A 25820-nucleotide genomic window follows, 5' to 3' on the forward strand; every position below is an offset into this window, starting at 1 on the left:
GGAAAACATTCATAGTATGACAGTAAAATGTTGCATGGTTTCAATACATGTACTAGAGCTGTTGGACCAAAAAAAACCCCAAAAACAAATAAAAAATCTGCTGATTGAGGGGACTGGGTGGTTAGCGCTGATCTATTCTCCATGGAGTGACCCAACTCTACTGCATGTATTGAATGACCTTAGAATATGTGGTCTGAATCATAAACACTCAAGTAGAGAGAAAAAAAAGTCATTCACAAGTCAAAGGTAATGTCGAATTCTATTCAATAACTCAGCAGAAACTCATGTCAACAGGTGGTTTGATGGGATCGTTTTTATTGCATGGATTGTAATAGCTGCAGAGAAACGTTTCAGATGAGTACAGTGGATTTTGAAGCCTTCTTGCAGTGGAGAGAGATGATCAGTGGACATTCAGATGGCACGGCTAATTTGATTCACCTTTCTCCTCGTCTGTCGACCACAAGACCAGCACTTATATACTGCATTTTAACCGCAACTGTAGGACTGGTGGATGAGGAGTGTGGAACCGTACTTTAACAGGCTGTAAGTGGAATCAAATGTGCTTCCTGTCCTAACACATAATATTAATCTTGCTCAGTTGTGAGCATCACATTGTGTAGCAACAGTAGTTACTGTGGAGTTGCACTGATAACTGGAAGGTGGTGGTTATTGCTGGCTACTTGTTTACAGTGGGTGATTCTCATCACGTTTTTGAGAGAGACAACGAGGGGATTGCACTGTGCTTTGGTGTGTTTCTCCCTCCAAGCAAGCACTCAGCTTGACAGGTTTTCTATGTGCAGCGGCCCATTTGGCAAGATATCTAATTATTATCTGTCAATCACAAAAATTATGTCCAAATGCAGTATACAAGCCCAAACTGTGTGGCTTAAGACATAGAACAATGACTCCATCTACAGGTTAGTTGTTGTACTGCATTATCACAAGGGGACTGACATTTTGTTGCTGTAATTTATAAATTGGGGAGGGGAAGGGGGGGATCAGCTCCCTTTTAGAATAAGTAGACCAGTCAGATATTAAAACAAAATTCTCACCACATGACTTGTAAAATGGTCTCTTAAATTTTTCAAAGTAACTTGGTCACTCAACTGTCACTGAGAAAACAAACAAAAAATAAACAATCCAGTGAAATAATAAAAGGTGGTATTTTACTGTACCTGAATATACCTGTTCCCGCCCCACCCCACCTCCCCTGCAATTTATCCTATTTCAAATATAGGACTCAAAGATATGGGCTCTAATGTTAATAATACATTTATCCATACTATGTTCATATAATTAATAAAAAAATAAATACATTTAACAAATACAAATGATTTTGTAGGTGGTGATTTACCAAAGAAACAGATTATCGCCCACAGTCATGTTGGTGACACATTTCAAGTGTAGGATTTTACAATAAAACCATTATCACCCCTTATTTATTCAAACCTGTAGTCTTAAAGCCTCTACACTGGTGTGGCTGTGCTATTGAGTTGGAGGAGGGACTGCGCTCCTTCCAGTCATCTATAGGGCTGTAACATGAGCACTAGCTCACTCAGGGCTAAATGTTTACACAGTAGCACACTCACAGAGAGCAACCAGGAGTAAAAGTATATGCTGATGATTTCTGTTGGCAATGGGAACCGAACCAGCTCTTGGCTTTAGCCAAAAAGCAGCGGGCACAAGATGTGCATGTTTACATGACTTCAACCGGTAATCTTGTAAAAATGTCATATGAAACAATTTCTTCTTACTTATTGTTTTTAAACATTTTTTTTTTTGCTTATGCATTTTTTGTACAAATCTTTGTATAATCTGTTAAGACATAACAAAACAGATTCAACCAACAGAAAAATCAACCAACAAAAAAATCTCATGCATAAGTTATGTCCCACTCTTACTGATTGCATTTGTAAGTTACCCTCTTAAAAAAAATCTGTGTACATGTTTGTTGGTTTTTCAACATAACATTTTTGTTTTTGTACATTTTAAGCCATTTGCTTTTTTCTTCTTTTTTTTTGATAAAATTTTTGATCCTATTTTCCACCCAGCAGTTCCAGGTATTGCTCCAGAGTCCATTCCAGACACCTGACCTGTCTATTCCTGTACAGCAGGAGGTGCAAGAGGCATGTTGAGTAGGTGCTGGCTGTGGGAAGGAAAAACTGCTCCATAAAAGAAGCTGTTGGGAAGCAAATGAGCTTTTACTCTTGGTGATTTCAGTTCAGTAAACCCATTTCCAATGACAATTCTTTTTTTGTTGTTTTTTTTCCTGCAAGGAATTGTTGCTTGTCACCCTGAAAAGCCTGACAGAGGGACAGATTCTGCAGGTGTTATAATACTACTAACAACCTCCCGAGGCTGGAGTCTGGCAGCAGAAGTGGGACAGTCAGTTGCAGACAAGGATGGGCGAGTTAAGTTACCCCTATCTGCAGAGGTCCTCTTGTGTAGAGTCACGCACATTTTTCCTCTTCTTGCTGTTGCCCTGGTGGTGTGGCTTGTTGCTCGGATGACTTTTGGTGCTGGAGGAGGAGTTCTGCTGTCCGTGGTGGCCGCTCTTATGGTGAGAACGAGACATCCTTGCCTGGGGAAAGACCAAATATGCCATCAGTGATTCTGCAGGAATTTTCTTTTCAAGCCATAGTTTTTCCCATTAATGTTAGCTACTGTGGCCCCAAGTGTCACGCTAACTTTGCAGTCTTCGTCTTCATTGTATATATTCAGGGAAATTGAGTTTAGTGGGGGGGGGGACAGAATGCGCTCCCTGCAGCTTTCCATTATCTGCCAATTTAACATGAATCATTTTAAATTTCTGTTTTCAGTCTGACCAAAGATAAGCTAAAATTTGCCATCTGGAATGGACATTTTGCAAATTGCAATTGGGACCTAATAACCAGCATATTCATTTGTGCATATCAGTTTGTTTAATTGTGAAGCTAACACTCCCTGTGGGGAGATGCAGGCAAAAGACAAAGAACATTGTGAAAAACAACGTACCTTGAAAAACTAAATCAAACTCGCATGGAAAACTGTTGCTGCATGTGTCCATGAGAGTAATCCCAGCCACAGAATTACAGGTAATGAATCTGCAGCTCTGGTAAACACTGCCCTAGAGATGGCATTTCACCTCAACAATGACTCGGTCAAACCAACAAAACAAACTTTTAAAATGACTGATATAAAAATCTAATGTTATGTTAGATTAAGCATTCTAACTGTCCTCTTAATGAACTCAATTTTCCTGAATCTCTAAAAGAGAACCAAAGACTGGACAGTTAGCATGACACTTAGAGACAAATAGCAAATTAAAGGGAAATACATCAAATTAAACTATACCAAAATTCTCCTTTAGGGTCAAGCTGAGGTTACCTTTCCTCCTTTGTTGTTTCCGGGTGGAGTGCTGGTATTGTGGCTCTGTGTTCGGTGATTACTGACGACAGCAGACTTCTCTCGGTGGGTGCTGGATCCCCTGCCAGACTGCTGCTTGGCTGTCTTACATGGTGTGCCATCAGAGTCCTGGGAGAAACCAACAATGTATGATTAAAGACCAACACGATTTTCTCATGAAACTTCCAGTGCCACAGAAAAAAATGCACTAATACAATATTTCAAAGCTGTGTGTGTTTCTGCAGGACTGACTGCATCGCTTGATGTGGAGGTGGATGTCGTGGAAGACGGCGACAGCGGAGAAGAGGAGGGAGAGGAGCGAAGTGAAGGGGATGGAGAGGAAGAGTTAGAGGAGGTTTTGCTGTGGGGAGCTGATGGTAGAACCACAACATCATCATCATCATCATTTGGAACGTTGTTGTTGCACTCATCGAGCTGCTGGGACTCAAACAGCGCGACATCATTTCCTACAGCAGCAAAGAAGGGAAAAATGTAAAATTGGTCTAGTCTGCCTAGTGACAAGCTTTTAAAGCTGTGATTCAGCTGACAGGAAATTGCTGACGTGTAGTGGGTCAGACTTTTATTGTAATAGAAACATACTGTTGAGTGGCAGATCATTCTGAGACGGGCTCCCCCAGTTCTTTCGGATCCATTCCCTGTATTCATCCACTTCTTGAGTCACACGGATTATTCGGCCAAGTATGCTGTGATGGGATACAGAGAAACACCTGTTACACTAGTGTTTATACAGCAGTCTCAAAACAAACGTACTAATGCATTAATCTTATGAACAACATTAAAGCACCGGTGACAATTTAAGATTGAACACTGTAAAACTGAAGAATAAATTCAGATAATTAAAAATTACTTGTTTTCTGGCCCATCCTTTAAAACTTTTTTGAAATGTGATTGACCAATTATTTAATTAGTTTCTCACCTCTCGGTTTCATTGTTGGGGTAGTGCTTGGCAATGGGCGACACTGCGTGACTGAGCACAACATAGGCGTAGTCGAATGCCTGCTTCACCTGCATGGCACCGTATGAACTCCGGCCAACATCGTTGTCTGTTGGAAAAAAAGAGATTGTGACCTGAAAATGTGCCAGTAGGAGGCATTAAAGTATCTGGCAAGGGATGAAAGTTTTCCCTCTTCACGATAATAGCTTCAACACTTCAGGCTTCGCATCTATTGTTCCTACCTGGTTGCAGTGGGTCCTCAATGTAGAGCATGGAGGGTCTGTATCCATCCATCATGTTCTTCTGGACCTCATCTTTGGCAACGTAACAACCTCCATCTTTTATCCTGATGCCGGTTTTCAGGTAGTTGAAGTGGCGACCATAGAGCTCGAAGAATTCAATGAGCAGAACACCAATGTTGATGTTGGGATTGCACACATCTTCCCTGTAGTGAAGCTAGAAATGAACAAAGTACAAGTGGATGTCAGAATTATTGCAAATCATTAAGCGAGTGGGAATTTCAGTTAAGTGTCTCTAAAGACGATTCGTTATTATTTTATTTAGAATAAAACACGATGGTCATTATATTGGATAGAGTTCTGTCTCTAACGGTTTTTTGTTCAGAAATGTGGATAATTTTCTAATGCAGATGCTCAGAAATCACTTCTGTTGCAAATACCTGAATAAAAAAAATCTTTAAAAAAAAAAACAAAAAAACAAGTATGTTCAAAACTGACCTGCAGGAAGCTGACAGCCATGAGAAAGAGACTGTAAGAGCCAATTCCACCAGTAAAAACCTCATTGAGGTCCCTCTGCAGGAGGAACTGCTTCAGCACCAGGACCAGGTAAGGCAGCACAGGGTATTTCTGCAGGAAACGGGGGAGACATAGCAAGGACATTGTAAGTAATTCATTTTGATGTCTACAACTCCTTCTAAAAGAGGTGAAAAAGTCAGTGATTATTGGTGGAATCAGTTCAAATTCTGCTATAATACAAAAGAATCACCCTGTTTTCACATTGTTTGCAATGCCTGTTCTAGTGAGCTGTGAAATCATTGCTCTTAATATGCCCCACTAGATATCAAAATCACATTCAAGAGAAAATTTACAAATGTCTTTCTGTAATCTGGACTTTTTTGTTAAAAGTTGCCACAAAGAAACTCTTAGATTCTAAAATAGAAACCATATTAGCTTGTCTTTGTAAGAATACTACTTTTTATAAAAAAATAAATAAAAAAAAAACTGCTGGCACAAGTGAATTTCTGTGTACAATGTAAGCCCTGGCTGTGCAACCATACCTCTTTGAATTCCTTGATGAGCCGAGCGGCTTTAACTCCACTTTTCACATTGAAGCTGATGTCCACTTTGACCTCGGTAAAAGAATCCGTCAGTTTAATGATGGGGACCTGGGAACACACATGACACCCAGTCAGACAGGAAATCACTCAATTCCAGACACTGTGCAGTAAAACACATGTACATAAACCTGCATCCATAATCCACTACAAGCTGAATCTCAGCCTGGAAATAACACACACGCACAATCATACACCAACACTAATCCTTAACTAAAATCCTTGAGCAAAGATTTAAATGTTAATCAGCTCTTTAGAATCCTCAACAACAGTGAAACTGGAAACACAAAGGAAAAGCTTCATTCAAATCCTTTAAGGTCTGAAACTTAAACGGGTGGACAATCCATTATTTAGACATGGTTTCAAAATAGCGCAAATTGCTAATTGGAGCTTGGGAGCAGTTCCAAAAATTTTTATCAGGAAAATAAACAACACCCAACAAAAAGAGTTAGGTCCATGCTTACTGCCCATATTGAGTCTGTGACACAGGCAACAAAACAAACATACAGGATCAATTTGGAATGAAATTTACTCTTTGTGGCCAACTTCAAATTACTCTATATTACGTGAGACATACAAACGCTCTGAGGTTGCTGTTGGAGTGTCTCTTTAAGTGCATGTCTGTGCACATGCCTGAAAATAAAGCATGGATGCTAATTGGCATCGTCACGGATTTGGAACTTTCACAGCAACATGTTCATGTGATTGAAAAGAGCAGAAACTAAATCTGAGACCTAAATAAGACTGCCAACATCAGATTTTTTAATGACAGAATAATTGCTGACTATCATCACACCTTTGCTTCAACTTGCGGATTTACGCAGTGCCAACATTTTACCACGAATGAGATCCTTGCCAGGCGCAAAAAGTCAAATCAGAGTATGCAATGTCAGTAACAAGTGTTATAAACTAGAATATTAATCTATTTTAACTGATGTAGTTATTAAGGTCCATTCATGCTTATTGCAATCACAAGAGAACCTGTGATGTAAATTACCACTAGGGTTCACTGTGAACTACTTATATTTGTACGTGCACCAAGAGAAATTAACAATACTTAAAATAAATGCTTGTTATGAGGCAAGACTGTCCAAGGAGATTTTTGATAATCAGTGCCTTTGTAATTCATCATTAGTAGAGCTGTAATTTAAGTAGGTGTCGTGATTGTTTGGATGCTTTCCATTGATAGTGCTTAAACTGTGCTATGTCCGTCTACAGTAGTCAACACATTTCAGGAAGAATCACATTAAACGGTGCTACAGCGCAATCTGCAAGTAACTACGAAAGTTTCAGTCCGTGCACATAGATGTGAAAACTTCACAACTGACCGCAGACCAGAGCAGGACTTGATCTAGAAATTGATGCACCAGTATAAATCATATAGCGGCAAAGTCCCACTCCTTCCGATGTCCTCCATGAGACCTTATTTTTGAAACAACTATGTACAGTATCAAAGCAAAAAGAGAAATAATTCCTTGATCTCTGTTGAATGGTGCCAGAATCAATTTTAAGTCAAGGAAGTCAGAGTTTGTCATAAAGATAAAGAGTAAACTTGTATGTATATATACTGTGTTCGCCTCAGTCAACTACATCTCTCGTCTGTCACAATACATGCCACCAATACCAACATGGCTGCTACCTTGAAATATTTCACCTCATCCTGAATAAAGAGGGGAAATGTACCCAAGGAGTTGAGAATCACTACAAATCTGGCCATGTTGTTGTCCATATCATACACTGGTCAAGAGCCTGTTTAATAAATTCCTGTAAAACCAAATGAAATCTTATTTTGCAAGTGAGTACATTCTTACCGTGGCCTTGTCCAAAACTTTGATGGAATTCTCATCAGCAACGTTTCTCTTCCGTAGAGCCTCCTCCAATGTCCAGAGTGGGAGCGTCTCCCACTTCCCAAAAACGACCAGGTCAATGTCACTAGTGGAAAAAACAACACGAGGTATACCTTACGTCTGTACTGTAGCATTCAAGTGCAGCTCTTACAACAACACAAACTACAGTGCAGGAGCATTTCAGATAAAAGCAAAAAAATATATAAGGGCTTTCAAATGATCGATTACACAACAACTACAAAGCAATACATAATCTGCCAAACTTACTCTAGCTGCATATGCCTGTCAACTGATATCACTAAGTAACCCACCACCAAAAAAGCGTCTCTGGCATGAATTAGTTCTTTCCAATAAAATTTTGCAATGATATATATTCCTTAACCTTCATTTCCAGTCATTTTTATCTCCTTGTTTCTGTCTGTCCCCCACATGGTAGCTCAGACAGATGAGCTACCATGCTGCAGCTACTGCAGACAGATGCTTTTGCTTCCCTCATGTGGAAAAGCAAAATAACTAAAGGGAGTCAGCCAATGTTTACCAAGTCAGCAGTGCCATGTGTTCATTGCATGCACAGCATTACACACAAACACACAATGTAAGCGTTCCGCTCACATTTATGACTAAAAATAGATATGTGCAATTTGTAATATGTACGTAGGAGCCTGTCTGCGAATGAAAAGTCTTGCAAAATTCAGCACAAGGTTGTCAACACAACAATAATGACAATGATATGGTCACTGCACTAAACCTTTATCAAAGTTTTCCATGTAAAATGACCAGCATCAAGAGTGGAATCACAGGTTTATCTGGTCAACCTGTTGTACTGCAGATGATAAGATGAAGCAGACATTCAGTAATGTTCTGTGTCTTTCAGCTATGTTATCTGATGTTACAAGCACTTCTTAAAAAAAAAAAAAAAAAAGTTTATGAACTTAACATTAATCTAACTCTTAATATTGTTTAAAAAGTTTAAATAAGTATAAATAATTACATTGTTATTAAATAAGTATGGTCAAGGTATCTAAAGCAGAAATTACTAAAAACCTACAACAGATTTTCTATTCAAATACATGGAATAATTTTGCTTGTAAATCTCTCCTCCCATCCCTTTATTAAAGAACAACATCTTCTAATACATTTTCATTATGCCCCTCACAGGCTTTATGCATTCCCAGACTGTTAAACTTAGGATTGCATGTGTGCTTTGGCAAAAAAAGTAAGTGTCTAGCCCTGAGGCATCCAGTATAAATAAGAACCACACAGCATAAATGATCTGAACCTAGGCCAAATACAATCTATAAAACTGTTACCAAAACAAGTCACACTCACCACCACCTTCTGACGCATAAGCATCAACACATAGCTTAGTCCTATTAAAGTGCTCAGCACGGTGTCAAGAGTCCACTAATCCAGGTAACCTGTCTGTGTGCTGAGGGGACAGTTGTTTGCTGTTTTCTGGTCACGAGTACAAGTCCCTCTCACAGTAACGTTTTTAGAAGTTCCAGGATCTGCATTGCTGGCTAAACAGAGCACTTTCTCTATGAGCAACTTAAGTATCTTTGATAAGAAGCCAGGTCACAGTCACAGTTTGGAAAAGTTAAAAAAGCATATTTTAAAAAGCTCTAAGTTGTTTAAGTGCATGGCTCACCTTGTTGGCAGATAAAGACCAGTGCTGAAACTCCCAAACACTTGGACCTGGAGAGATAGGACAAGCACAGTTACACACATATATATAATCTTTGTCTTGTTGGATAAGTAACTTATTACTTCAAATAAAAACATCCAACACCGGAATATCATTTATAACAATGATTCTTTCATCTCTTACACATTTTGATAGTTCTTTTTGACAGATTATGATGTGGTATGAACCGAGGGCAAACTGTCACCAAGCACATACCAAGTTTGCGTTCTTTGATTTTCCCACGATACGCTTCACTACTACGAAAACCTGTTCTTCATGCTGCACAAATAACAATATTTTACAGCCTAACTTAGTGCCGATTTATTGACATGCCCAAGCAAACTGCACAAGCGTGTGAAAACCACTTCTATTCAGACTTTAACGTTGGCATAGAAATCAAAACTGACAGGATGTTTATATATAAAATAGCATCTTTATCCACTGATCTCTTAACCTGCATGCTACTGCAAGGGCGAAAACATCAACCCTTCTTTTTAACCTCCCACAGAGCGGTGCGTAAATAGATTTAAGCCTTGACCCTCTCATTACTCCCTTAAACCTCCTCCCCACATCATCTAGTAGTAGAAACTCTGGTTTACAGACCAGTCACATGTCCAGGGGTAAGCTGATTGTAGAGCTGTGTTTGTGAATGAATCAAGTCCTGAGGACTTCTGTGAAATGTGACATAACTACACGTTGTCACGAAGCTGAGCATTTTAATCACACCTTACCACTCTCCAGTCAAACTTTTACTTACAGCAAAGTGTGGTCAATTACTAGCAGGCCTTAGACACATTGAAAATACAGCTGAAATATGACAAAAACACTTCTTTGAACATTTTTTCGTCCTGCTGATTCAGACTAAGTTCCAAATACACCTGGAAAGATACCAATTTGGTGTGGCAACAGACTGTGGTGTGCTGGGTGGATGTCTTGTCATCTAAGCCAATTAAACAAGACCATGCTGATGGGATGACAATGTTTCCCCTGCTCACTCCACAGTGGAAAAAGAATAAAGCTTCCAAGATCGGGACAGTGTTGTGCTCCTTAATTTGGGACCTGTTAAGCTTGGAGCAGACACAGTTTGAAGCACACTGCTCTATCAGCAGGATCAAAGTCAGTGGGTACAATAGTGCCTGAGGTGGCACTCATAACATGACCCAAACAGAGTATTGTGCACAGGGAGATAACAGAAAACAAAAGGACGCTTCATAAAAGGCTGACCTGACTAAAACTGTACACTACCTGTTGTAATTAAGAGTTGTAAATTACAGAAATCACGGTGGTCCAAGGTAACAATACAGAAAATTCACAATTTGGTCTGAAACTCAGTTTTGGAGTCACGCTTTGGCATGCTTTTGGTATGGCAAAGAAAATAAACAACAATTTTTTTCTGCATTTATAGTCAAAAAGGGAAATTGTAGTGCCTAATTAGTCATAATTCTTACAGTGACAGTTAAACACTTAAATGGTGCACTTTATAATGTAATAAGAAACAACTCTGAGCTGTTTACTCTCAAGTATGAACTAAACCAAATAATAATGTCCAGTAAGACAGGAGCAAAATATTGATAATTAACCAAATTTAACTATTAAGGAAGCATAGCAGTTTCAGTTTACAATTGCACAAAGTAGCGCTACCTTTCTCTCTTGCTGCTTCTGCTCATCTACATATTTTTGAATTTACCACCAGCTATATATGTAGTATATTTAATGCCAGAGCTGTACACCATAGCAGTAAACTATAATCAGTTTCCATGTTAGTTGTACTTTGCATGTATCATCTGTCTTATCATGCATGTATCAAATTGTGTGTTCTATGGTCCTTGTCGCCCCCCCCAACCTCTCTACCTCTATCCCTCTACCTCTACCTCCACCTCTCTACCTCTACCTCCACCTCTAACCCTCTACCTCTCTACCTCTCTACCTCTCTACCTCTTCTGTCCCTCTCAACCCGCCCGGCCAGCAGGCAGATGGGTCCCCCCACATTAGAGCCGGGTTCTGCTTGAGGTTTTTTTCCCTGTTAAAAGGGTGTTTTCCTTGCCACTGTCACCTTAGGGCTTGCTCTGGGGGTCAGGCATATGGGTTCTGTAAAGCGTCTTGAGACAATTTGACTGTAACTGGCGCTATATAAATAAAATTGAACTGAATCAAACTGAACTGCTTCCAGAATTCTGTAGTAACATGATACTGAACAAGATAAATTCTATGTGAGACTTTTTAGTCTGTCCTAAACCTTTGTCTGAACCCAACATCATGCAAAGTGTACTCTATTTCCAGGGAAGCATTATACTATGCATGTAACGGACACTACATAAATAATCTACAACGCAATACAGTAGTAACAGACAACAATAGACAATGGTGGACAGCAATCCCAGCAGCTCACATGTGCGGTCTAATAGTCTTAAGTCCAATGTTTCACTTTCCACTAAGATGGAAAGGCAGTGTAACAAGTTGACAATTGTGTCTGATATCAGGCAAGCAGATGAAAGGGAATGAGGTTGGTGCGTTACCATGGTAATGCATCCTCAACTTGCAATGAAGGTTTTATGAAGTGATGTGTTCTTATGCCAAGTGGTGTGTCTTACAAGGTACACACTATGGCTTTTTGTCAACTGATACATATAGCCTCATGCCCCTACTAGTCAATAATCATGTCTGCCACCCCAACTATCCAAACCAACCCCTCCCCCCGGTGTGTACCTCGGCACTGGGCCACAGGTCGTGGATGACTCCCTTGATTCTGTCCACCACCTCCAGCCTCATCTTCTCCTCCTCTGGCCGTGGGGAGATGTACTCGTAGAAGTCATTGATCTCCTCGTGTAACCTGCAGACCACAAAGAGCACAGTACTGTGAGAAGAGCAAAAAAGATGTGCAAACAGCCATACACACACCAGAGGAAAATACAGTTCCCAGTTAATATTGTAAACACAAACACAGCAGATACTTCATCTTCCTATTAGTAGGCTGATAGAATAAGGCACAGACTGCTGAGATGCAGCCACACCCAGTATGACACACTAATTTTGGCAAAGTGGCAACGCAACCAGAGGTGCTCTTATTTGCTTGATCCAATCTCTGCCTCCCTCTGCTTGCAGCCAAATAGGCACAACGTGCAATGCCAAGAGAATGGGTGCCAACACTCACTGCCATAGATGAAGATGTCAGACACTGAGCCACACTGACAGGACATAGCTAATATCTATGCCATTATGACTTATCTATTTACACGCAAATCTTCAGTTAGTGCAAGTAATGTGCATAACCTTTCCTGTTTTGCAAAGGACCTTATGATTGTAGTTTGTTAAGCAAGAGAAGCCATGTCTCATGTACTTATTTGCATGCATTTTCAGGCTATTTCTACTTGGCAGACCAATGACTTGAATTCATGCAACAGCAGAATATAAAGCAGGGTGTTGCCAAAAAGTCAACCTTCCCATGACAAAAAAAAGTCTGTAAAAAATGCAGGTGTTTCCAGGAGTTCTCTGAATAGTTATATTATAGGCTTTCTTTGTAGGTACATGTAGATTCGTGCTTGCCAGCAAAATAATTAGTTTGCCTATTCATTTAACTGACAATGTCTATCCTAATGGTATAAATTCATGAGTCTATCAGTGGTTGGTCTGAGATTTTTTCTCCATTTCTACAGGTCAATTTCTGCAAAAATAAATTTAAAAAAAAACAACTAGTCCTCCACACAGCTATGTAACTCAACTGTACTGATAGATTAGGATGTTTGTAATTACTGAAAATAAAATGGTCGTTGGCACCAGAAAAGACAGTGAAAGACAGAGCAAGAATTTATAGCCCCAAACAGAACTAGCAGTGTTTTAACTTTCTTCCAAAACAACTTTTGGTAAACTGTGGGGCAGAGGAAAAACAAAACAGCAATACCTACGATGTCCCTGCATAATGTCAGCTAAAAAAAAGTGTACTCCATAATTGCAGGCTCAGCAAGAGTACCACATTCGTCCTTGGAACAGGTCGCTCTGCCCACGTGTTGACCTTTTCACTGACCATTTTTGTCTACATACACATAGAAGCGGGAACAAGTCTCTGTGGGCGGACAAATAAGAACACAAACATGCAGACGCAGGCACATGTACTCACAACCATAAAGCTCAGATTAAGCCAGTAACAGCCTCATTCCCTCTGGTAGATGACAGTGGCAAAGAGGGGAAAAGTGACATTCTGCTTTTTTAAATAAAAGAACGCAGCAAAGCAAAAGCTCCCAGAGGACTAGACAAGAAAAACTATAGCAGTCACCATTACTGACTGACACTTGAATTGTGCCCCAAACAGCACTCTCTGCGTGTGCATCTCTACTGTCTGGGATTTATGCAACAAGCTTTCTTCACCCGACAAAAGTGTGCTGGATTTCACCTTTATTGCTTCTTGGGTGTCAGACACTCAGGTAAGCAAGAGCTGGTGATTTAGCAAAGTCTCAGGGCCTCCAACCATTAATATACTTGCAGAATAAATATATCTTCCTCTTCTGGTGCAATGCTATCATGATGATGACCTTGAGTAAAAAAAAAACAACAAAAAAAAAACTGAACACTGACGTGCTTCACAAATACTGTGGAAAAAAAACATGTACGTGTCCATATTTGGGCTGTGATGTCCAAATCAACTGATTGTTATGCTCCCACTTGACCATATTCTGACTCGTTGCCAGCACGGCTTTCATGAAAAATGCTACATCAGCAGGCTTCCGGATTAATCCATTATATTTGATGGAGGAACACACTATTTGTGAACACCCCTGTGCTTTGACAACTTTGAACTCACCCAACCTAATGAAGACTGCTACGTTTAACTTATTTTATGTTTTTTGAACATTTACTCCTGATTGGCTCTAAGCTAACTACCATCATATTAAAGAAGTTGTCATGTGGCTGCAATGCTGGACAACAGATGGTCAAATATTCTTTCATAGACTTTGCATACAGCAGGTTGCATATCACAGTTCAACAACCAACAAGGCACATCATCTAAAAACAGTTGGCTAACCTGTCTGTATTACATTCCTCAACAGATCTTGTGCTGGGATGACCAAGTGATACGGTTTCATTTCCAGAATTTATATGAATATGCAAGTGCATGTTGGTCTGCTGAGAGTCTGTTGCTATCATTTTAGAATGAACTAACTTGGTCATAATGATCTAAGGTGCAAAAACTAGGTCTCTATGTTTATTTATAAATCATTTATGGTAGTAAAGGTGGCAGGTACAGTGCACATAGTGTTCTGTGGCCAATGCAGTTAATCTAGAGACCAATAAACACATACCCATAATTACTTGCAATCCTTTTGTTAAAGAGTAGGTACTATTTAAGTCAACCAAGATTTTATTAGGTTGTCTACAACCCTAGTGCCTACTGCCATAATTATACAACATAAGCATTACACATATTGTGCAATATTCATGAAGACTTATCAAAAACAAGTTGATAGAAATAATTCTCCCTATTATTTTTCTTGAGAAATTATTTTGTCCAAACCCCCAAAATACTGTTTACTATCACGAAAGACAAAGAGAAAGAGCAAATCCTCATATTTAAGAGTTTGAAACGAGGTAATGCAATGATTTTAGCTCAGAAAGTGATCGACAAAAGTGATCACTCTTGTGATCACTCTTGGGATCAACAAACTCCAGCTGTTGGTTTCCTGATAATAAACAAGGAGTTAAATGTCTTTAATGCATACATCATGGTGGTAAGAAATGCTGCCTAAATGGCTGCTCAAAAGTCTAAATTTTCATAATATAAAATTTATATTATGAAAATTTTGACTTTTGAGTCATATTATAAATGTAAGGTGTTACTGAAATGCAACTGAATGGGGGACTGAAAAACTTCAGGCAGTGCGAACTAGAAACAGCCGGCCGCTATGACCAGACCATGGCAACACAAGATCCACGTGTCACATATCATATCTTTCTCCCTCACACAGTCAAGCTGATATTATATCTGTCACGTGGAAACATCTATTAACTGGCTAGGCAGTTTTATCTTTGTTGAAATCTTCAAACCGCTGATGTCAAACACAGAAGAAAAGTAAACTGAATGACATTATTAATTTCACTGTCTATGCCAAGATGTTAGACTACTGGGTTTCTGTCTGCTAAGGCTATTTTTGTGTGCTAGTTCTGGTACAAAACATGTGGAACGGCTCCCCAGCCTTACACGTGGCTTTCACCTTGCTGGCAGAGTAAACATTCTTCTTGATATACAACATTTAAAATTAGCATAACAGGTTGTTTCAAAAGTTCACAAGAACAGAATACTAAAATTATGAAGTGGACAATTTATGAAATTTTTGCCAACGAAGAATGAAACACAACGTCTGTTTTCATTTGTTGCTTCTCCTTCAACTTAGCAACTGGCAGCTGTTCTAAATTTTAATGGCTAATCTCTTTTCCCTGTGCACATTGCATAGAGTCCAGCCTCCCTCCCACATTAGGTTTCATTTAAGAGGAATAGAAACTCAGCAACTACACTCTGCATTACAAATATATTGACTTCACAATTAAAAGAACATGACTTTCTGTGGTTCCATTCTCCATCATCAGCCTTGGCTTAATTTAATGTGCTGTCATTTAACTGAAGGATTAGGAAGGGGAGGCTTGTATAGCCTCACCAGTCAAAGCATTTTCAAACCTCCACAAGCATCAAGTTAAAGAGGGTGTTTTCTGATTCTGTTCCATGATTATTAGTCATAAGAGTTTTAAAGGTGAAATCCCTACTAAGTGAGCATTTCCATTCCACAACAGTATCCGTAGGTTTCATTTCACAACAAACAGGCTGCTACTACTCCCTTGTCGTCATGTGACAGAGGCAAACCATAGAAAACACAACTCATGCCACACATTCTTGGATCAAATTACATCTTAGTCTTGCAGTCTGCCTTGAGAGCATGTGGACCCTTGGCACTGCTTATCAGATAATCCCACTTGCCTATATCATAATAATGTTATGTAACCTTGTGGAACAGGTTTCCACTCCTGGAAGAGAAAAAAATTCTCTTTCTGAGGATTTTTTTCCTGACATTTACCTCTGATATAATTATTACAGTGTCTGTAATGCTGTCAATCATGCTTACTGATGGTTATCTGTAATATTTGGGCTCTTTCAGTTAAAACTTGTGTTGTTTTCAAACTGGGTGTAATTTTCTCAGTATGTATAATTAAAGTATAAATGAAGGAGAGCAGGGAAAGTGAGTGAAGTGTTTATTTTTCAAATCATCAGAAAACAATGAAAAATGACCACCATAATTTCTCAGAGCTAAAGGTGATAACATTAGACATCTTGTTTTGTCCAACAACTGTCAGAAACCAAAATACATTTATTTTACAGTAACAGGACAGGAGAGGGAAGCAAATTCTCATATACATTTAATCCATTAATACCAATTTAATGATACATTTCTATCAGTTGATGAAATCATTAACTAATTAGTTGATGCTGTGTGACATCAACTGCCAGTGTGGTGTACAGATGTTGTGCACTACTAGGTAGTGTTATGCATTTTGGCATATGCTGACAAACTCAGCTCGTTATTCAGTGCAATTCACAATATTGCTGTATGATCCGAGAAGATTCTCTGTATTTTTTTCCTGGGTTTTCCTGGGTTAATGTATTAAGAGTTGGTGCAGGGAGATAAAAGGTGGGATGGGAGCATCTACACTGCACTTCATTTTGTTTTTGTATTAAGACATATGACTTTCATAATGAGCTATAGCAGGATCCTCAACATTCCTACAGTGCTTGAGAATGAAGACAGCACAACGCCTTGTCCAGGGGGCATAATTCAGCATTTGGGTAGCGAAAAGGAGGGAGGGAAAAGTAAGACAGAAAGCCAATGTAAGGTAGAAAAGGTTTGAAGAGAAAAACTAGAGAAAAGTTAGATATATTGTGAAAAAGATAAAAATGAAAAGGTTTGAAAGCCAGGCATACAAACGCACACAAAAGGTGAAGCTGAAAAATAGAGAGAGAGACTGAATTGGGTGTGGTGCTGAAATGCCTTCATGTGAATAAGAGCCATCTGTTAAGTTCAGTAGAAAGAAGGAAAATAAGGTTAATGTCGCATCACACTGAGCAATACTTACTGGCTGTTCAGATATTTTGGCCCTGTTGTTTTGCAGCACAGTTTTCTAGAATTTAATGCTTAACAAAAGCTTTAGGACATACCATTCACATGCAAAGAAACACCTGCCTGAAACATGTGATTGTTCACAGTTGCAATCAACTGTGCTCCAGTCTTATGCATTACATCAGGCTGGTTGTGATGAAAGAGTTGTGAGCATTGTTATAGCTCTATTTACACAGAAACGTCTCAACACCATTTCCTATTTTCACAAAGCCTTGATATTCTGGGCCTCCACAACCTTTGCAACAAAAGGTTGCTTCTACAGCTGTAGAGACAGCAGTGTTAAGTGACACTGCTGTGCCTATAGCAAGAACAGCTTTAAGTTGACAGGGTTGCCAGGAGGCAAACTAGTCACATCACACACTACTTTTTAAAATGAGGACAACCACAAACAGAAGCAAAGGTGTCAATGTCTCACAGATTCATTAATGTTTCATCAATGAACTGAGCTGGGCTGCTAAGTGTTGGCCACTGGGCCAAATCGGGTCCAGTTACACAAAAGCCTACACAGCCCAGACTGCAAGTGATAGACTTGGTCATGCTTGAGTGATGCAGCAGTGTACTATGTCCAAAACAGGAACAACTGGACTATAAATATGTTATTACTAGTGCCAGAATCAACATATTGTTTAATGGGCTTCGAGTGTCACACCAACAGAGTGTCACAATCTGAAAAGTTGTCAATTCTACTTTTAAGAACTTCTTTTTTGGTTTTCAAATGTGTGTCTAACTATGTCAGCTGATCTACAACTGTGTGTGAAGTAGGGCAGAGAGGTTTTATTTAAATAAAACAAATCATATTAAATAAGCCATGTGCAACAAATATTCCAAATGCAATCTATCCGTGGATTGCATTTCATGCCATGATATGATAGCCTTAATGGAAATCAGCAATTTATGGTGACTTCAAACCCATCATTAAAATATAGATAAATCCAAAAAAAATAAAACAACAAAAATCAAATATACAATATAAATTGTGGCAATTTTCAACATTACACTGAATATTGAAAATTGTGATATTGTTTTCAAAAACACCGTCGGTGCAGTAATCACATTGCAGTTCCTACAATATGCAAAGTAAGGCAAACTGACTAAAGTGTCCATTGGTAACCAAAAACAGGGACTCTGCAATCAGCACCACAACGCTCTGCATGAGCTCTGTAAAGCTCTATCTCAATGCTGTCCAAAGCAAAACTATATTTTGATTTCCTTTGCAAGGCATAAGTAGGGTTCCAAACGGTTTGCACTCAAAGTCTGCGCAGTACGGTAATTTTTTAGCTATTTTAAAATATTTTTTATTTTCTATGCAGATGCACTCCCCTCCAAAACCACTACAATCATCCAAGAATAATAAAATAAATAATTAAATCAACTGGTAAAAATTCCTGTATTCTTACATTCCTCAATTTATATTTTAGAAAAGTTGAACATTGCAATTTGAGTTTTTACCAATATTGTGGAGCCCTGATGGGCGCGCACGCACACACGCACACACACACGCACACACACGCACGCACACACACACACACACACACACACTGACGACAGCAGAGAAAAAAAGAATACTGCCGTGTGTTGCATGCCGACTGCATCAGAGTGGAGCACAGTCGGTTTTCTATTGGACAGGAGGAGGGAATAAAGAAAATCACATTCCTCACTACACATGGAAAGGCAGGGTTATGGACAGCTGCCCACACGTGCTGTTCAGAGAGGGCCTGTATCACCTATAGTCCAAAGGACCAGCATGCAGGATTCTGTCTCTGCAGGCGTACACGCCTTGGCTGAGAGCCAGTCAGTAAGCCCAGAAGGAGAGAGGAGAGTGTGACATAGATGTCAAAGCCAGTAGAGGCTGGATGTACCACAGTTCTAATAATGGAGCTTCAGTCAAAGAGGTGCTATCTGTGAGCTAGTGCTGGGTGTCATAAATCTCTAAAAGACAGAGGCAATAAATGGCAGTAAAATCATGCACCAGGGCAACTCATCAGTGACCGATTAACCACACATTTCATTAGGTTTCAAGTGATGTTCTGTTCCACCACTAGAAATTAGCTGCCAACAACAGGCTCCACTAAAATTAATCAAGTGCACACTTCTCTCAATTAGTTTTGAGCAAATTGCTTTGCACACATAAAGACAGTGACTCCGCATGAATGCATGAGATTGAAATAACATGTCAGAATAAAAGCACAGAAGCTCAGGCCTTTGCTATCAATGTGGGGGAGTAAGTCATGCCAAGCTAATGTGTGAACGGCCACAATCAGTTAAGCAGCGCTGGTTCATTCTAAGTATTTTTCCACTGCACTGCACAAAGAGATGTAGCTTCTCTAAACTGCTAATAAAGCCCTACTAATTTTGTGGATCCTTGATATGTTTTCACAATAAAAGCACCCCACCAGATTAGTCAGTGGAAACAAACTCAGGTTAGTGGAAAAGTCCTGCAGGAATTCAAAATAAAGCATTTCTGAGTATAAATTATCAACTTAGTAACTTTATTGAAATCATAGTACAATGTGCAAATTTTGTAACCAAAAAAAGGCTGATTTAGCAATCATAAACGCCTGTAATCATACAGTCATGAATATTATTGATATTTTCATGACCCATGCATATCAAATACTAAAATTGTAAAATGTGAGCCTTTTCTTAATTAACTTTACACCTGTAATTAGCATAACTATTATGTATTTTACACATAATAGTTACGTATAGCTTTTATGGTATTATGGTAAGGCATTATGGTAGCTATTTTAGTTACTATAAGCATGGCTTTCACAGTGAGTTAGACGTTTCCTTATGTTTATATTAATTCTCACAACAGGAAAGTTGCTAAATATGTGTGTTGAGACTGAAAAAGAATTGCAACACTAGCTTACATATTAGCTAACCTGACTGTAAACCATACAAAGGGGTTTTGCACTGAGAGTCCTTTTGTAAATGCCAGCTCTCTCCAGTTTGGATGTTACTTAAAACAAATTCATATCACAAATTTCAATTTAGTCCAAGTTGCGGTAAATAGAGGTTCACTTAGTTGCCCTGAGAAAATCAGTTTAAAACAGTGGTTTATTTTAAATTAAATTAATTTGGCATTATCAGCAATTACACAAATACCTCTGCACTACTTGCACTGGTCAAGACACGTCTGCATCAAATCCATCATGTCTATGTTACTAAGACTCAGTTTATGTCTTCTCCATTACAAACACCAGTTTAAGTGAGCTGTGACGGATTGTTCTCTAATTAATCCCAGGATTACAGTTGATTTTACACAAATGAAGTGTCATGTCAGCTTCAGAGCGGTCATTTAGACAGGCTAGTAATACAGGAAAAAACAATAGACCCGTCTAGTAAATCCACCTATCACTGTGAATTAATTCCCTAACAATGTCTCACTGTTATAAAATGACTGGAACAGTGAGACAATGCATCTTGCCTACACAATAAAAACCCACACGACAACACCAGATCAGAATACAGTTCAGCAGGACAGAAATGGGCCACAGCTCTCCCAGGCTACACTGGCTTCCTGTGTCCATATTAAGAATCTGAATAGCTGTTGTACAAGACTAGAAAATTAGGCGTAAACACTCCCTTCGAGCTCCCATTCTGATTGGACAGACAGAGAAGGGGCTCAAGTTTCTCTCCCAAGAGGGTTGGCTTTGTTTAGTGGGAGTGAGGCCGTGTGGAGCATGTAAACACTGATCCATTGCCATCATGAGGCGGGCTGCTTCCAGAGAGACTGGAGGAGCGTCAAACACAAATAAGCACATGCCTCTGCCTCTCTAGCCAACCCACATGGCCAAATATAGTGTACAGACTGTCCTGTGGAAAAATGCATTTGAACTTGCTCCCATATTCACCCTTTTTGCCATTTGAAAATATCAAATGCAACAATGACTCCAAAGTTTAGGTATGCCTGCTCCCCAAGTCACACATCCTGACTGATTCGGGAAAGGAACATTATGATCTGCATCCCAATACATGACAGAAACGTTAAAACTCAAGTTTCACAAAATATATATATACACAACAGAGGCTTCTAATTCAAATGCTCATCATTTCCCAGCTTGCCTTACACAAAACTGCACTGTTGCCTTAGTGCCAACACTGAGACAACACATTATAGACCAGCAGGCAGCTCTTTATCTCACCAACTGAGATAGCTAGCATAAACAACACCAACAGTAGTTCTGCCACAAGACAGCACTGCTTCTTCTACTCTTGTTTTTTTGCACCACTTTAAATGTCTGCAGTCCTATAGTCTGAATCAACAGACCAAAGGAAGTGTTTTATGAAGTGTAACATCTGCACCTACTCCCTGATTCTGGCATAGCACCCAATGGCATTCCTAAATCCCTGTCCTATTTCACTCTGACACTCTGCAGTCAACTTGTAATCTCTCAAGTAAGATGATCAAAATTTGAGGAATTTAGAAGCAGCAGTGGATTGACAGATTTAAAGCATCTTTATGTACAAGAGACAATCAGATGTAAGGCATGGGTGCTCATGAACAACACAATACTCAAAGCTATCACTCATGATGACTAGGCTTACTGGAGTAACTGATTAAAGGTATAATCCATTTGTTTGAGTGAAGATGATGCATAAGAGCTATTAACCATCGTGGAACTGGGTGTTCATCAATTTTCTACAAATGTCAATTACAGACTGCATTTCCCGAGCAACAAAACACGTAATTTGAGTGGAGATATAAAAGGGAAATCAACCTATATCAACAAAGGCAGGTTATAGATTCACATACATTCAGTTGGTCCACATGTGCATTTTGAAATGCATTTCCTACAGTGCCATAGAGCATGCTGGTAGTGTAATTTATCCCAGAGTATCGTTAGACCAGAGGCAGCCAGTGATGGTGAGTGCGATCAAGGCTGTGAGGTACAGGTTCTGGTATTAGCAGAGCTAATCGCGAAAGAATGTCCTTATGCAAACACAGCTCCTATATTACTATAAATGAGGATCAGTCAAAGACTGAGTTCCACACTGGGTGCTCTGCTTGTCTACACATGTCTAACAGAAAGGGGTGGGGAAAGGGGCAAATCTCTAGCCCTAAAAAGCCTTTAAAACAGAGCTCCACCCCCTAAAACATTTCTCACCAATTATCATAACTTAAATAATCACTGGAGAGAAAAGGACATAGAAGTTAATAAAAGACCTTTGCACTTATTATGGTACGTGGCTGAAAACTGTGGCCTGATGTTAGAAGACCATCTCTATTATGAGCAGTGTAGGTTCAACTAATTGCACACACTCTGAATTAATTGAATCTCACACTCAGTGAATTAAGTGGAAATCTCAAGCTTTTCAAGAATTAAGAGAAACACACTGTATAAAGTGCAAGCGTGGTTTAGGAACTACTAGAAGTTAAACAGAGGAAGCATGAACCTAATGACTACTCAAGTCGGCATTAACTTCAAGTACACATAGAGACTTCGCACTCCAGTCTCAATTATGGTCTCTCTCCTGGCTTGTAAAAGATGGTGGTGATTGGAGGAACAGCATCCAACGATGTTCTTTGGGGGTTAGTATGCACAAAAGAGTCGGAACTGTACTTCAACTGGCATCTTCTAACACTCAGCAACTGTAGGTTTGAGAGGTGTCTGTCAAAAGTTAGTTAAGAAAACTGTGTAGCCATATCTGTGAAAATTAAAAAAAAAAAAAAAATCACTCAAGCTGCACAGTTTACCTATACCTGACCATTGGTATCCTCAGAGTTTACCAAAACTACATATGGTGTAAAAAAAAAAGAATCTGAATTTACCTGTGGCCTGATACCTGTTTATTATTGTCTTTAAGAAAGTTAAATTTTTTTCAGATTAGCAGCGACATCTGAAAGGGGAATGGAGAGGAAATTGGTAGGTGTAAGTATTATAAGAGCTGAATAGTAGAGTCAAAGATGGTGGCCAATCACTAAAATGACAAGTACTTGCCAAGCGCATAACTCAAAAAAAAATAATAATAATAACCTGAAGCCCTAACATTACTTTTCTAAACTCTGGGAAAGTTGTACAAATATGAAACCTCCATGAATTTCATTTTAATAATACAAAGATACAATAACTGGCCTTGTTCACAGTGCACTGTCTTGTCAACAGTGCCACACAAGCTTTTGCAGGGCTGGAAATACAGGGAATGATGCTGGTGCTGCCACAGAATGCGTGGTTGCAGTATTGAGATGCATACACTGGTTCCGCACAACAATCATATCATCACCTATGTTTTAGGGTGCACGTTGGGTTTGCAGAGCTCCACATGAGAGACATGCAATTGGCCTAAGACTCATCTGACATCCCACAATAGTTGGGTCAGTGAACCTGTTTTAAACTCACATGTATTCTTTCAATTTGTTAGCAGTGTCATGGCTATATTTCTTACTTTTGTCACTTCAGCTGGGTGTGAACATACGGATTTTGCAAAACAACGCTGTGTTTCAAAGCAGCTCAACCAGCCGTCTACTGATTTCCTTTGAAATACCGCCAGCCTAATATCTGTGGGCTTAAGGAGGCTGGAGGAGGACCAATGATGTAGTCCACATCTAGTAAAAGTGTCACTCTTGTTTAGAGTAACACCCTGTAACATCCACAGAGCTCTGCCCATTTAGGCACTTGCTGTTGACTTACTGATTGTCTCAGATATGAGCCTCACCTAGCAACAGTAAGATACATGCATTTACTGTATCATCTTCCTTAATTAAACATTTGGTTTGTAAATCCTGAATGAACACCAAAATGCCAGTCAGTCAGAATTAAAGAGATGATGCTATGTTCTGCTCAGACATTATCTGAACATAAATATTTATTCAGATTCTGGTGAGAAGAAAACTAAATAGTTGGACTTCCCGGATGTTTAACAGCTTGCTTTAACTTGTGTTCATTTCTGCATTTTGCAAAGTCTATTTTATGAAAAGCCACCTGGAAAGCATACAAGTTGGAACAATCAATTATGAAGCAAAGTTTCCTGTCCTTTGAAGCAATCAACATGTTTCAAAGACTTCTGCTTACTTCCCTACACCTTTTAAAGTGTGCATCCACTATAAACCCCTTTATTAAAATCGCCTTCACCTTGAACTTTCTCTGTAAAACTTCACGATTTAAATGTGCACCCTATTTGGTGCACAGATTTTTGGGTCAACTACAGAAATACCCGACTGTAGACTCAGTGGGTGGAGGTGACAGTGGGTGGGGTGAGACTGGCAACCTTAGTCATCACCTTGCTTGTCATTTCAATATGCAGGTGTTTAAAATGTGTCAATTGACAGCAACTTAACTCGTAGTTCAGGCTTCTTGTGTTGAAGCGTTCACAGCCTTACACTGGGGGAAGATCCCACACTGAGGGATCCACTGTGTACCAGCTACAGTAAGATCTGATTTATGAGGGGGTTTCTCTGTGGGAAGCAACTGAGTGCCTCCTATTCCAGCAGCGAGCTGCTCAAAAACAGAGACAGCCAATCTAATCAACTTTAATAAACTCCATCTTACCCCACAATCCCTTCTGAGTAGTTCCTGTCTTTCCATGGCGTGCCCGTGTAACCGTCATAGTCTCCCGTGCCGCTGCCACTGTTCAAGAGGCTGGAATTGAATCCGAAAGTGCTAGCTTTGTTGTCTCTTTTTCTTTTGTTGGGGTGCCCGTCCGTGAGTCCCCTCCACAGCACGGCGACCCCGCTGCCCTGCTGCTGCCCCCCTCCGCTGACACCGCCCCTGCCAGCAGCTCGGTTGTTGCGGTTGCTATTGGTTTCCAGTGGTATAAAATCCCGTTGTTCGTTTAATTCTCCGTCCCCCATTGAGGCCGACATCCCCTGAGTCTTGGCTTCTCCACTACCAGTGTTTGAGTCCCCGTTTCTGCTGGTGAGGACAGCTCCCGACGCCCCGTTTATGGTCGCTTTCAGACTCGACGTGCTCTGAGATCCAGTGGTGTAGCTGTTATTTACATGCAAATAGCCGAGCCCCTGTGTCGTCTCCCAAATCTGCATCCACAGGTTGTTAGCGGGTCCACGTTGTTCTGGTTGAAACCAGGCGATTCTCGGATCCATCAAACGACACTGTAGGCACACCGCCCCCCCACCGCACCACCGAGCAATGCTCAGCTCGTGTGCAGCTAGCCAGGTCGCTAGCTAACGTTAGCTAGCCTGCTTTAGCCTCGTTATAGCTGCTGCTAGCTGAGCTCCTCCGCTGACCGTTACTTCTAGAATCTGGTAAAAACACGTTGCTTAGCAGTGACGAGACAAACACTTGTCAACCAATATCATCCACAGAGTATAACACAAGAGTGCGAGTCAAGTATTAAAAATGGTAGCTGAAGCCAAACTTGTGGTTGAAGACTCGAGAAACGTGCAGGCGGTGCTTGTCTAAGTGCTTCTGACCCTTTCCTCCTGATCGTGGGTCTCTCAATGGCGGAGTGTACATTTTACTGCGCATGCGCGGAGTTA

At 39.9% G+C, this 25820-nt stretch overlaps 1 protein-coding gene across 1 annotated transcript; it reads right to left on the minus strand.

Moving 5' to 3' along the window:
* Nucleotides 1-295: 295 nt before the first annotated feature.
* On the minus strand, nt 296-25772 carry tent4b (terminal nucleotidyltransferase 4B). Its single transcript, XM_023275840.3, has 12 exons — nt 24874-25772; nt 11931-12054; nt 9189-9235; nt 7505-7625; nt 5637-5744; nt 5077-5205; nt 4582-4795; nt 4322-4448; nt 3985-4088; nt 3637-3851; nt 3367-3513; nt 296-2581 (listed from the first exon to the last, which is right to left on the minus strand). Exons 1-12 carry the CDS (start codon nt 25422-25424, stop codon nt 2423-2425), a joined length of 2046 nt encoding a protein of 681 aa, XP_023131608.1. The 5' UTR covers nt 25425-25772; the 3' UTR covers nt 296-2422.
* Between the last annotated feature and the right edge of the window lie 48 nt (nt 25773-25820).

This window comes from Amphiprion ocellaris, chromosome 1 (genome assembly GCF_022539595.1).
Source record: "Amphiprion ocellaris isolate individual 3 ecotype Okinawa chromosome 1, ASM2253959v1, whole genome shotgun sequence".
Taxonomy (NCBI): Eukaryota; Metazoa; Chordata; class Actinopteri; family Pomacentridae; genus Amphiprion; species Amphiprion ocellaris.

Excerpts from the sequence above, each read along its gene's own strand:
- tent4b (XM_023275840.3), bottom strand. The coding sequence starts at position 25,424 with ATGGATCCGAGAATCGCCTGGTTTCAACCAGAACAACGTGGACCCGCT. Across the intron at positions 5,745-7,504 it reads AAGTTTTGGACAAGGCCACG|GTCCCCATCATTAAACTGAC; the intron begins GTAAGAATGTAC and ends GTGTGTTCCCAG. Across the intron at positions 3,852-3,984 it reads GAATGATCTGCCACTCAACA|GAAATGATGTCGCGCTGTTT; the intron begins GTATGTTTCTAT and ends TTGCTGCTGTAG.